At 41.4% G+C, this 14,107-nt stretch overlaps 1 protein-coding gene across 2 annotated transcripts in view; it reads right to left on the reverse strand.

The window, feature by feature from the left end:
• DNAJC3 (DnaJ heat shock protein family (Hsp40) member C3) overlaps window positions 1-13,566 on the reverse strand; it is a 157,504-nt gene extending 143,938 nt beyond the window's left edge. For both annotated transcript variants that reach the window (XR_012778962.1, XM_075526732.1), the window contains exons 1-4: window positions 13,349-13,566; window positions 6,919-7,029; window positions 3,762-3,886; window positions 2,600-2,674 (exon numbers count right to left, since the gene is read on the reverse strand). Coding sequence is in view for 1 of the 2 variants with exons in the window: in XM_075526732.1 (XP_075382847.1) it covers window positions 2,600-2,674; window positions 3,762-3,886; window positions 6,919-7,029; window positions 13,349-13,430 (393 nt within the window). In the remaining variant the exon portion in view is untranslated. The remainder of the gene's footprint in view (window positions 1-2,599; window positions 2,675-3,761; window positions 3,887-6,918; window positions 7,030-13,348) is intronic.
• Between the last annotated feature and the right edge of the window lie 541 nt (window positions 13,567-14,107).

A 14,107-nucleotide genomic window follows, 5' to 3' on the forward strand; every position in this document is an offset into this window, starting at 1 on the left:
GATACTCAACTTCTGCAGACTCAAACATATGACCAGGCTGCTGCACGCCTACTGACTTACAGCGACTGTTTGCAGATTTAAAGCCTATGCACTACTAATGCAGGATGGCCAAAGTTTTTCTTCAATTTAGGTCCACATTTGGACACCAAAGTTTGCTGATGTGCTACATGCTTACCCAGAATGACAGCACTCTAGTCAGCTGATATCCAGCCAACAAAGTGAGAGGCTAGAGGGCTGTTCATATACTGACCTATATTTACACAGCTAAAGAGCAGAATCGTAGATTACATACTCTGTCCACATGTAAAACACACAATTTTAGGTATCCAAGTCCACAACTAAATTCTAGCTTAAAAACTATTGAGATCCTACTGGCATTTCTTTGGGCTGTATCTGCCCTAGTAGTAGAAGGAACTTCCATTTCAAGGTACAACTTATTCCTTCTGGCTTCTTGGCAACTGACTTACAAGTCAAAACTTCCTAGCAGCTACTATTTACCCTTCCCCCATCGCCTTTGGTAGCAAAGATAGAGTCTGGATGTAAAAGTCTTGAAACCATTTGGAAAGATATTCAATCCCTAACAGCCTTCCTCCTTCTCTCCCCTCCTCTCATATACAAAAAAAACCTAAAGAAACACAGAATGTTAACACATTTCACAGTATTGAGACTGTGAGTTCTTCTCATCTTGAGATTAAATGCAATTTCATATTTAGATGCAAACATACTGCCAGAGTAAACTAGGTATTTTAGACACACAGAACTGGCAGAATAATCAGATTGACTATCTGAAATATTTAGAAGAAAACAAGGGAAATCTCTCAAATATATACATATTCTACTTATAAGTCACAGTAGGATGTAGGATACACATAGCATAACTTAATCCCCTCCCCCATATGAATAAATTAACCAATTACAAAGGATTACTTTAATATTGGCTTATTTTCCTTGAATATACTGCACTTAACTGAAAATTGCGCTCTTCAAAAGAGACCGCTTGCCATATTCTGTAAGTACACAGGCAATATTGTTCACAGAATCAAGGAAACTGGAAGTAAGATTTAGGACCAATGTGGTACCCTCATAAGTCAGCTTCTGAGAAGAGACTCTGTTCTACTTCAGATTTAAAACTCGACTGAAGAGTGAAACTATCTGACTGACCAAAGGCAGCAATCTAAATTTTTGCAGCTGGTTTGGAAAAAAGGGCATGCTACTTGACAGTTGACTGGAGAAGCATTTCCATATGCAGTATTAAGCAATACTCCGAGAAACAGTAACTGTAAAGAGATGCATACACAAACTCAGAATCAACACTGACATCACATAATTACTATTGCAGCAACTATGTTGTCAGTTAATCAGAGCTGAACAACACTCTCCCACATTTGCAAACAGTGGGGCTGCACTGCAATCACACATACAACTGCAGACTATACGCTCCTAAGAAACTTACTGAGGAAGCAGCAGCAGCCAGAGGAGCCATTGCTGCATGAATTTCAGAATAAGCTGCTGTAGCTTTGCTACAAACACAAAGACTGCCTGGTGCATTTATACTTGCAAGAGCCATTCCTCCCAAATGCCCTACAGAGCGTACAGTGTAACTGCTCTGTTTTTGTTGTACATACTCACTAGTAAGATTTCCATTAAACATCTGTAATCTGCAACACAGAACTGCTTTCTCCATCACACTTCAAAGAAAGCCAACAAGACAGCATCAGTTACACTTGCGAATTCTATTTATTTTGGCATAAGGGACATGCAAGCTGTTCAAACTAGCAACTCTTGAAGAGTACGCAAGAATAAGAATGAATCTTGTTTATTCTCATGCTTACAGAAATTTTGTGCAAGAGAGAGAATCGAGTTTCACATAGCCTCCGAGGAATTTTGTTCTGGGGTTAGATCAGTGTATTTTTGCAGCATACAGCCAAAATGCACAATATACCCGTTGAAAAAAAAACAACCCAAGTAAGTTTTAGGTGTGTAGTACCCAGCTGTCTTTGTATGGAAACTCTGGGCCCTTCCTGATCATGGAGAGGAAGTATTGTCAACACATTCATGAAAGATGGAGAACTCCTCCACAGAAGACATGCAGATGCATGCCACTGAAATTCATTGATTTTAACAGCCCAGTGACTACATTAAGAGCCCAGGATCCTTCTGCAATCAGTGAAAAGAGTTAGAAACCTTCAAAGGTTGATCCATGAGGCCCCTAGTGATTTCCCAGGGTGACCTGAATATAGTGACGTAAAGCAGGGTTCAATTATGTACTTTTGAGTCCCATGTCACTTATCCTTTCTTTCTGAAAGAAGATTGCTCCCTACTATAGGCATCATCAAGCAGAGATCATGAAGTGCGTGGCACACAAAAAACCAGAGACTTTTCAAAGTGCTGTGCTACTTCATGCAACACCTTCTGATTTCATCTTCATCAGTCATTTATTCATACAAGGTAGCTTAGCTACAATACCTTTAAAGAACAGGAAAGGCAAACTTGGGTGTACATACACATATGCGCTAGAGCATCAGGGTTGAGATGAGACCTTGGCTCAGAACCCAGCCTTAAAAGCAGTGAGGTAGTTCAACTTAGGCCTCCAACTTACCACATTTTTAAAGTCATCCTCTGCTTCATCAAATTTTCCTTGCTTGAGCAGTAAGTGTCCTCTCTGTAATCTTGCCTGAAATGAAACATAAGATAATTTCTTTTGATTTACAAATTGGAATTCAGCAAAGTATGAAAATAAGCTTCAGCTTCCTTTAGCAGCAAAAAAAAAAAAGTTTCATTTTACTACAGCTAACAAGCTGCAACAGAGATCACAACACCCATTCTTTGTCTTCTCAATTTGACAATGTTCTTATGAGGCCTCTTTGATTGTAAAGGATCACTCTGCACCAGAACTGAGGGACAAAAAGCAGCCATAGTTTTTGAGCAGCTGCAATTCATGGGAAGAACTCATTTGAAGAGCTGCATAAAACAAAGTGAATGTTTACCTTACCCCACGTTCCTGATTATAACTGCTTATAGATTTTAAGAAGTTAGCAGAAATAATAAATAATCCCCACATTTAATTATTTCACTAAGCTTTCAGAATAATAGAAACTATGTAAAAAGACAAGTTAATTATTTAGAAGATTCTGATTTATGATAAGAATATTTTCATACAACAACGAATTTAACATTTGTTCCTTCATTGTAAGCTATACAGGACATGCCACTGCCCATGGAAAAGGGAGATGACAGAACTGGAGAGGACCCCAACATCAGTCTCCAACTAGTGAGGCAGTCCCCATATACAGTAAGCAGAAGTCAGCAAGGGGCAAGTAAATCGTAACTTGCAACAATCCCATAGGAAGGCAGTGAGATTAGGACAGTTCCTGTGGAGAAGAGATGCCTCAAATCAAATGCTGATTAAGACACAAGCAAAAGAGGCGTCTGTGCACTCTCTTCCCCACCTTGCTCTCAGAGCACATAGCCTTGGTGACCAAGAGGAGAATAACCACAAGTGAGAGAAGGAAAGTGTTCAGCACAAACCCATGAGGAACATGAACTTAATAAAACTATTAGTTGTTAGAATAACTGGCTAGACTGTACTCAGCATAGTTGCAAATTCAAGCACATACACCATTGCTATTATTTTATCCTATTTAAAGCCTTCTAAGTGATAATGTATTTTCTATTTCTGTTTGGCAAAACCTGAAAAAACAACCTTCTTCAAAACAGGTTTCTTTTATGCTTGAACAATTTTCAGTTCCAGTAATACTTACTGATGTGAAGTCCTGCTTTAATTCAACCACTTTACTTAAATCACGAATTGCTGCTTTAGACTTGCCCATGGCTAAGTACACTGTGGCTCTTCTGTAATAAGCAATGTAGTTATCAGAGTCTCCCTCTGCAAGTGAACGAACAGTAATCAGAACACCATCTCAAAGCAACTGAAACTTTGGGTACAATGAAACTGTAATGACTAAAAATATAACACCTTAGTTTTAAGCCACTGGAAAAAATGGTATTTGTCAATAAAACATAACATTTGTAACATTATCCAAGCAGTATTTTCTATGCAGTTTGATTATTTAACAGTAAAGATTACAGAAACACAGTAAATGCCAAATAATTAAGAGTACTGAAGTTGAAATGTGAACATGTTTTTCAGCTTTGTACAGGACAACAGCCACTACATACTAACCCTTCATCTCCAGCTGCAGGCCTACATTTGAAAGCATGTTTATTCATGGTTCTCCATCACAGTCCCTGTTCATCATACAGGATGCAAGTAATCCCAAAATGACCAATATGTTAGTCCAATGTTGTCACAGATGCATAAACCCTTTACACCATCCATTGAAATAGCAGCAACTTCTTTCTTTAATATTCAAGTGGGCACCAACACCCCCTCTCAATGGCAGATAAATGCATGTATATTATGAAAACCTGAAGGCTAACTTCAAGGCCCACACATTCCATGTTGTCTGCTGGTCAAACTTCCAAGATCCAGCAATTTTAACACTCTCTAGGCTAGCACATATATGTACACCTTACAGGAGAGAAACATCAGTCTCTGAAACCAAGAAAAATTTTCTTAATACTCTTCTCTATGCAGTATTTCAAAGAAACAGATGACAGTTACTGTGGGCTCTCAAGGAAAGGTAACTTAGACCACCCGAACAACCACATGCAGTGGAAGACAGTAAACATTTTACTGTGCTATTAAAAAAAAAATACCATCAATCCAGAATTTGTAGACAAGACCATCCATATCTGAGGAACAAAACAAGTATTTCTCTTCCTCATCTCATTTGAGGTTAAAGTTGAACTTTAAAATAAATGGAACAAATAGCATTGCCAAAATCTTATGGTAGGTAACCAAGCTTCATAGCTGGCCATGTCTATTACCAAAACACTAGTTCAGTTCTCACTGGAAAAAGGTACCTGCACTCTTTCTCTACAATGTCTTGGCTGTAGAAATGCTAACGTCCAGCACTGAAATTTAATAACTCCCATGCTTGTACGCCAGCATTATGGACATCAAGTAAATTCAAATGTTACTACCTTTTAAAAAGGGAAGTATTAAGTCCTATGGCATACAACTAAGTGTCTAGAGTAGGCACAAATAATCAATAGCTGAAATTAAGGAACTTTATTAATACACAAAGGATGAAAGATAGGAAGAGCTAACCCAGAAAGCATGTTCCAGCACCAGATGATGAACTTTCTGACAGTCAGAATATGGTTTTGCCTCAGTTCCCCAGTAACAGTAACAAACAGCAATTGACATTTACCCAGAAAGAAGGCATAAGCCACCAACTCGACGGGATTGAAGAAAGAGTTGAAAATTTAACTGAAGAGAGAGAAAATGGACAGTAGCTTTCTCTTCTTTTGGATATTTGCAAAAAAAGAAAAACAGGCTGGCTGAGGCAAGACAAAGAGATCCATTTACCTCGCAGTCTACAATGATGCAATACAGGCAAAAAAGGATTAGAGACATTTCTTCTCCCCTCCTCTACAAACACAGTAGGCAAATCATGCTTAAAATCTTTTCAAAAAGGCAAAATACAAAGAAGAAAGAGAAGTCTGATGAAAGTTTAGGCAATCAGGCTCAAATCAACATCCAACTAAGAAACCCATCAAGGTCAGAATGGAGCTGGCCACACCGTAGTTCTACCAGTTGCTCGAGCACTGGTGGCAAAGCAGAGGGTTTCACCCCATGCAGGCACCTCACTGCTCATCCCTCCTCACACCGCTGCCGCCTTTGCATGGCCACAGACTGAACTGGACTTTTCACCAAATCCAAGTTAAAGCTTGCCAACCAATAATAAAGGAATAAACCGCATTGTAACACTAACTCTGCTCAGATCCCACAGGAACGCTTTAGCAGCAACACACAAGGCAATAGGAGTAACAGACCGCCTCTTGGTGGAATGAGTAGCTTCCATAGCACAGAAAAAGAGGAAGTTCCCCCCTCCACTCCCTTCTTATAAAGGAAGTTGATCTTGGAGAACTCACAGAAAATATTAATAGTTCAGAATCAGCAGATTTCATTTACATATCGCTATTAGACCAAGGCATAAATAGAAAAGTCTCAAGAGTATGACTCATTACTGTGTAACACCTTGGTATTATTCTTCTCACAGAGAAAATGATGCACTTGAACACATTATAACAAAAGTCCAACAACTTAAAAAAATTTAAAAATCCCATGCAATTGAAAAATGGTAGTGTTAGTGGACACTGCTCTTTACTGGCCCTGTCTGTCTCTACACTTCAATTAAAGGATTTTAAATTTTAAAGCAACTTTGCAGGTTATAGAAGCAAACATTTAACTCCTCAGTTTGTTGAAAATGCAGAACACCAAAACAAGAACTCACTCACTGGTTCAGTATAAGAGAGGAACAGTTAATATACTCTTCACTACCAGTTCAGTATCTCAAACTTGTAGCATCAGTTTCACTGAGGTATCACCCACTTCAAGATTTAATTAAGAGACTATTGTAAATGTTGAATATTTTTACAGTGCTAGAGATAAGAAAGCATGGATAAACTCAACCTTTCAAAGGCGTACTTCAAAAAACTCCATAAAGATAAAACTTAATCTTGATGGGGTTAGATACAAGGAATACCTCAAACGATACCACAGTCAATTAGAATTGCTTCCATACAGCTAGCTTGCAGAACAGCAGTGACTTAGTGTTCAAGTATCATGTAGTTAATTTAACAGTTTATTTTATCAAAACCAAAGCATAAGTAATTCTACTGCATCTCTGTCAGCTCCCATCCAAACTGCTGCGTAAAGGTGGCCCAACTTCTGTGACTCATAGAGTGCAATTTGCAAGAAAGCAGCATACTTCATGAAGCAAATAGTAGGAAAAAAAAGCCTCACACAAAGGTATTTCAGTGCAATAGTCAGTTTCCTGGGGTACGTACCTATAGCCGCATGAAAATGAGACAAAGCATCTGCTAGCTGTCCAGCAGCCAATAACTTCTTTCCCATTTCAAGCTGTTTTTCTACTTCTGCATTTATTCCACATTCAGCTCCTTAAAGAAAAACAAAAAGACCAAGGTTTTGAACAACCAGTTTGATTATACCAAATGTATACAGTAATAATACAATACATATAACAGTTATTGATATAGAGGCAGAAGTCACATCTTCCCGTACTAAAACAACCTGCAGCCTAATAAACACGTAGCATGTCTTCCCTGCCCCAAAAAGGATGTCAAAGTAAGTAGATAAACACTGTAAAGCACCATGTTGTGAGAAGGCACCAAATATGCATTTCTTTTCCTGTCTATACATTCAGTAACATACTTTTGCACATCAAGCTTTATACATCAACTATAAAAAGTTTGACAAAATACATTTCTATGTGGGCTTTTGATTTCAAAAGAATCTGGAAAAACACTCACAGCAAATACAAAAAGGCTTTAAGTTAAATTTCATGTCCCTACTGATAACCTAGGACTCAACTGAGCACTGTTAGCTACTGCAGAGATTGGCTTCTCATCTACTGCATTTCTGTCTCATCTTTATCATTTCCAAGGCAAACTGTTTCCAGAGCGGAAGTTTTGATATAAGCAATTAAAATTCTCACTCCCTTTTCATTTAACCAGTAGTACGAAAATCATATTAAAGTGGTATGCTTTCAAAGTGCCTGTTTTAGTTTAAAGCTAATAAATTGCTGCTGCTCAGCCAACAGGAAAAGACTATTGTTGAGAAGAAATGAGCAGCTAAGTGCAAGTACATGCTGTACATGCATCAATTCAGCCACAGAGGTTTTTTCATTTGTACTGCTTCCAGCATTCTTCAAATCAGGACAGAATTTCACAACGTACCAGTTTATGACTATTAAAACTTTCACACTATAAACAGTTTTTTTTAACTAAGAGCATACCCTTTGCATAAATTTAAGCAAGGTAATATATTAAAATCCTGAATAAATACATTACATTAGAAAACAATGAACTACAACTACGAGGGATCAATTTCTTTCACTCAGGTTTTGCACTGAGCTAATTCAGAGAGGCACTTGCATCTTAAATACAAAAATGCAGCAGCACTTTGAAGTTCTTTTTCAGAGTCTGAATAAAAATGTTACACTACACAGATTGAAGGAAAGTATATCAAAACTTCTCACACTGAAATGTGATTAAACAACAAAGTATTTGTAATGAAAGACCAGTGATTTCTAAAATCTTGATGACTTGGTGATCAGAACTAGGAGCTCTCAACACCTGTGATCTTAATTTAATTTTCCTTTCCTACTCCTTAATACAGTTCACAATTCTTTTAATTCCACATCATAAGAAAATCATTGAGCTGTCTATACTAAAATGAACAAAATGCCCTCTGTATTCACTGGAAAAAGCTCTATCTGCTAAAAGGTTGATAATAATTCAGCAAACTGGATTCAAGGGCTTCAATTCAATTATTTGCTTTAGAGCAATGACAGCAAGCAAATTCCTTTTTTTAATTAATGGGAATGACTTTACTAGATAAGGCCCAAATTTCCAGTCAGTATTTTTTTTGTTTAAATAGGTGAAGTTAAAATAGTAATTACTTATCATATAGTCAGTTTGGGGATCTTATTAAACAATGCATTTTAAAATCCATTCTAAGTACGTATAGCTCTGAATAAAATAAAAATAGCTCCACTGATAGTGGAAAAGTATTTCTTGACTGCAATTTTTTTTCACACACAGTATTCTACTTCAACGTAGCTTTTATGTGAATGTCCAATTTTCAGAAAAATGGACATTCTTCTTTGCCATTTTGCTTCTTCCCTAGCTTAAAGCTTTGATCACCGAGTAGTCCAATGTCCTCAAATGACAAAGCAAACACTGGAGAAAAAAAAAACAACCACCACCACCACAAAACCCCAAAACAAAACTGGAAAACAAACCCACCACAAATTTCCCTGGCTTTGGAAGTATACTAGCAACAAATCAGGTATCAAACCATAAACAGACTGAAGTATTTAACCTGGGCTAAAACAAACTAAAAATTCTTAAGCTTTCTCCCTCTTGTCTCTCCCCACATCTGAATATCTGAAATCTTTCAAAACTTGTCAGTTTGGAGTGGTATCCTAGAATTGGGCTGTAAATTACTCTTTGACGAACCTTCCATCCACTTAATGGCATTTAATTTTCATAGAGTCTCAAGCATCTGAAGGAGTGTCCTTGTTTCACATTTAGTTGTATCAGGATAGCTCCAAGAATAGGTTTTCCACAATAAGATGTACCTATACGATTCAGTGTCTTTCATACACGTTATGTTCAGTGCAGTTTTACAGTTACATAATACTTTAGGCAGGAGAGCCATCTCTTTCCTTGAAAATACTGAAGATAATAAATAAAGGAAATGAGAAAGGTGACAATTAATAGTAAACAGGCAAGTAACAAAAGCAGGAGCAATACGGATAGAGAAGGACTGCAGGTTCCCTGCAGAACAAGACTAATTATAGTAGACATACATTAAAACTTGGCTCTGCAAGTTGCTGAACATCATAAATTGATGTGGGAATCTCCAGAAGCAGCCTATACAGTCAGTGTAACCATGACGAAAAGTGACATTTACCATAACTACTCAGGAACACTGTACACTAACCTGATAGTTGGGCTGTTTATTCATATAAATCTATTGCTTATTTGTTTTATGGCTGTAGGCAAACCATTGCTCTAAATAAACCACCCCACAGTAGACATCTGAAAACTGTTAACACAGGCACAGGAGCCTAAGGACTCAAATTCTGCGTAACCTATTTGGGTACCTATTTGCTCTTTAGTCTGAAAACGAACGTAAGGTTGAACTCAAGTTCCACCAGACGAAAAAACCCAAACCAACCCTACAGAGCTCTGTCCAACAGATAGACAGTCATTAGTGAGCTAGATACCAAAGGCCCAGTGCTACAGCTGAAGAAGCTTTGTATGCTCCAGCAAGAAACTAAATTTATGCAAGAGATAGGCAAACATACTATTGATTTTTAAAACTTCCAACTATTTTAATTTTAATATTATTTCTAAAGCCTGCCTAATTGTTATCTATTCACCAAGGACCTCAGACAACCACACATGAAAGCCCCAGCTGTCAAATCAAGTCAGATATTCTGGATAAATTCAAAGTCTGTAGTCCTGGCACTGGTGCAAGGGTGGAAGAGTCAAAAAAAAACCCAAAAAAAACCCCACACACCCCCCCCCCCAAAAACACACCAAACAAAAAAACCCCAAGCTACTTGAGATAAGAATTGGTACCAGCCCTGACAGCTCAAAGGAGGTCAGTCAGAAGGCACAGGAAAGGTAAGCAGGTGCAGCCAACCTGTTTTTCCAGTTAAATACACTCGCTTCAAATAAATTATAACTTCCTGGTAGGATAACTGGTGCTAATATGTGGGTACTCAAGTATACAAACTTCAACTATATCCTCATATAACCTGTCACATCCACAGCGTAAAAAGCTTAAGAAAGTCCTCAGCTTGAAAACAGTTTCAAGATTTTACATTTGTCTACACAGTCCTCTTTTTCCCCTATAGAATTTCCACCTATTTTTTTTTTTTTTTAAATCTTGTCCCCAAGATGGGTAACAGGACTATGAAAATAAACAGAATTAGTTCTGACTGTGTACCAGAAACAGATTGTTTCAAAGACAAAGAAGAAGCATGCATGTCGCTGATCTTAATTACAATGATCTAAATTTTTTTTTTTTGTGCATAAAAGAGCCTGATGATTGTCTTGTCATGCGAGTGGGAGATCCTCCTTTTGGGGCGTTTTTTTGATCAGAATGACCCTGTGTTTAGCATAATAAGACTTAAGTTGGTTGTTATTTTTAAACAAATTTGGGCTTTGCCTTTACATGTGTTTGCAAGTGTGTTTTTCAAGGACAAGACTGAACAAAGAAAGAAGTGGACAAGCAACCACAGTTTCAGGAGGAATACTAAAAGGCTCACAAGGAGCCTCAGAGCATCCAGTTGAGCCATGTGTAACTCCCAGCCATTAAGCTTTTACTTCCTCCCTTTGCAAAGACAGTTGGTAAATATAGCTAAGACTGGCAAACCAAAAAGCTACCCCCCACCCGCCCAAGTATCCTTTGCTATTCAGGGCAAGAAAAAAGACCCTCCCAAACTCAGGACAGAAACATATGATGTGGTGGTGAGAGAAACACTTAAGGCTAGTGGTCTGACAGTAACGAACTGAGCCCTGTATACTCAAAGCCTGTTTCTTCTTCCTCTTATTACATTTCCTTTCTTTTTGTACTAGGAAGGAGAGGGAGAAGAGGAACAATACTCCTCTATTCTCCTCAGTCACCTCTTTTTATTGCAATTAGTGTGGACAAACAGCCATGAAGGATGAATCTTCCCAAGAGGTGATTTGTGTCAAATGGGAGCTTATTCAGCACAAGTCGGGGTATTTGAAGAGGAGGAATTCAGGAAACACAACAGTAAAGGCTGAGCTGCAACCTGCCACATCACCAAGTATTCAAAAACCTTCTTACTGAACTCATGTACCAGCCAGATATAAATTAGTATTCATAGATATTGACTGTAAGATACAAAGTTAATACAGGCTTACTGTTCCACTGATTCAGGAATCAGATGGCAGAAGACAGACTTCCATTATCAAGACAGCAAGATGCAAATTTGAAAGGTGAATATGAACACCTTTGAGTTCAAAGACCAGTAGTATTGGGGGGGGGATCCAGATACTTAAATAATGTAACCCTCCTGAACTCCCTAACTACATACTCCGGAAAATGAACTTATGAACTAAGAGATTAGTAAATTCAGTAAATAAGATCCAGAACCATCACTTTTCATTCTATTACTGTACATCTTTATTAACTGAAGTTAAGAAAATATACCCCAAATTAGGAACTGTGGCTTTGGTACGTCCACATAGCCATTAAACCATATACTTGAAATAGGCTGGCAACTCCAAATAAAGAATTCTCCGCAGGAGCATCACTGCCACAATCTTGGGGGGGGGGGGGAAGTATACTTTGACCACAATTATTATTTTTCCTCTAACACTACCTGAATACACATCCAAAAAAGCAATTCAACACCACAGTACCAGACCACAGTCTTATACTACAGAGTATCTTTGCCACAGTATGTTCCTGTTGCCACTTGGCCAGCTGAAGCATTTATTAGTTTAGTACATCAACTGAATTTCTCACGTCAAGCCCAGGTCAGTCTTAAGTCGACGGACTTATTCTGACTATTGACAGCTTCAGTTCCCAATCTGCCACTGACAGTTAAAGAATGTTCCTCAGGTGAAACTCTGACTACATGTGCAATTGTATAACCAAGTTATAAATTTAACGGGAGCCTGTGAATAAAAGTTTGACCATACAGGTGTTGCTGACAGCGTACTCTGAAAGTAAGTAAGCTGCACAAAGTGAAGATAAGCTTCTCTGAACTTCAAATACTAATTGTGAGAGAAAAAAAACGCAACAAAACAAATGCAACACAGCTGTCAAAAGCCTCAGTGAAGCAGTAGGTCTGGCACTAATAACAGCTGTAGCTGAGGAGGACCACAGAAAAAGCCTTTGAACTTGGGAACTGCACAAAATTCATACAGAAGTGAGGAATTCAAGGCCAGTACGGAACCGGCTAATACTGTCACACAGTTGCACTCGAGAACACCACGACATTTTCAAGACCTCACAGTAGCTGGCACCCTATCAGCAGGCCAAGGAGAATGAAGCACACATCAAGCTACCTTAAACAGCACGGTCAGGAATAAAACCAAACAGGTTACAAGCAGTGACGGTGCCCTCATTACATACCCTTCCCAACAGCCTTGATGAGGTGGCAGTTCTGTACCTCCTTCTGCCACACACCCTTTCCAGAAATACTCCCCCCTGAGGGGGCTTGACGTCCCGCGGGGGCTGCCCCGCCGCCATGGTAGTGGCGGCCCCTGGGCCTCCCCCCGGCCCGGCCAGCCCCGCGCACCGCCCGGCTCAGGCCCGCGGGCTCCCTGCGGGCAGGCCGCAGCCCCGCCAGGTCCGCTCTGCTCCCCCCTCGGCACCTCGGCCCAGCTATGCCGGCTGTCCCACAGCCCGGGCGGACACCCGAACAGCCCCAACCGGCGCGACCGCCAACGAGAGCCCGGAAGGAGGGAGGGCGATCAGCCACCAGCTCTCCCCGGCCAGGCACCGCTGCGGGCCCAGCAGCAGCCCCGCCTCACGCTTGCTTGCCCCGCGCCCCGGCGGCCCGCGGAGGGAAGCGGCAGCCCCACCACCACCACCACACACACCCCGGCCGGGCCGCAGCTCCCCCGCGCCCCCTCACAAACCCCACGCGCGGCCCCCGGCAGCAAGGCGTCCCCCGGAGGCGCAGGCACCTCCCCCGACCCTCACCCTGGTACTGCAGGTCGAAGAGCACGAGCAGGAAGGGCAGCGCGGAGCCCAGGCGCCCGGCGGAGGCCGCGGGAGACACCATCTCCGCCGACGCCCGCGGCGACAGTGGCGGCGCCCCGGGCCGACGGCTCCAACTTCTCCAGGGTGGGTCGTGGGCGCCTCTGATTGGCCGCGCCGCGCGCGCGTGCCCGCCCCTCGCGCACGCCGAACGTGGAAGCGGCGTGAGGGCGCCTCTCCGCGCAACGCCGGGCCCCGCCTCGGCTGGGGGGGAAAGGGAGGGGGCGCGGCTCCGCGCCTGCGCGGCACGGAGGTGGGGCGCCGCCGCCACTGAGCTTGTGCGAAAGGGCGGTGTCCTCTGTGCCGCGCGTGCGCAGGAAGGCGGAGCGACGGCACCGCCCACAGCGAGTGCCCTCACTGGAGATGGCGGCGTGGGCTGATGGCCCTTCTGAGGCGTCGGGCCGCAGAGCTCTAGTAGAAAGAGAAACCCTGAGTGTCCTCATCCGCTTCTGTATTTTATCTCGTGTCTCTTTGCGCACCCCTTCCTACCGCAGCCAGGCTTCTCCTGGGGCGAGGAGGGCTTTGCTCCGTGCCCGGGTTTAGCCCCTCTGAGGGTGCTCTGCAGGTGCTGGCAGGCCTGGAGAAGGATACGGGCTTTTTTCCCCGGGCCAGCCGGGGGGGTGAAACGGCTGGCGTGGGGGCTAATGGAGTGAGTTTAATATTGTCAATATACAGGGCCACGTTGTGGGGTGTGATGGTCAC

Source organism: Mycteria americana, chromosome 1 (genome assembly GCF_035582795.1).
Source record: "Mycteria americana isolate JAX WOST 10 ecotype Jacksonville Zoo and Gardens chromosome 1, USCA_MyAme_1.0, whole genome shotgun sequence".
Lineage (NCBI taxonomy): Eukaryota > Metazoa > Chordata > Aves > Ciconiiformes > Ciconiidae > Mycteria > Mycteria americana.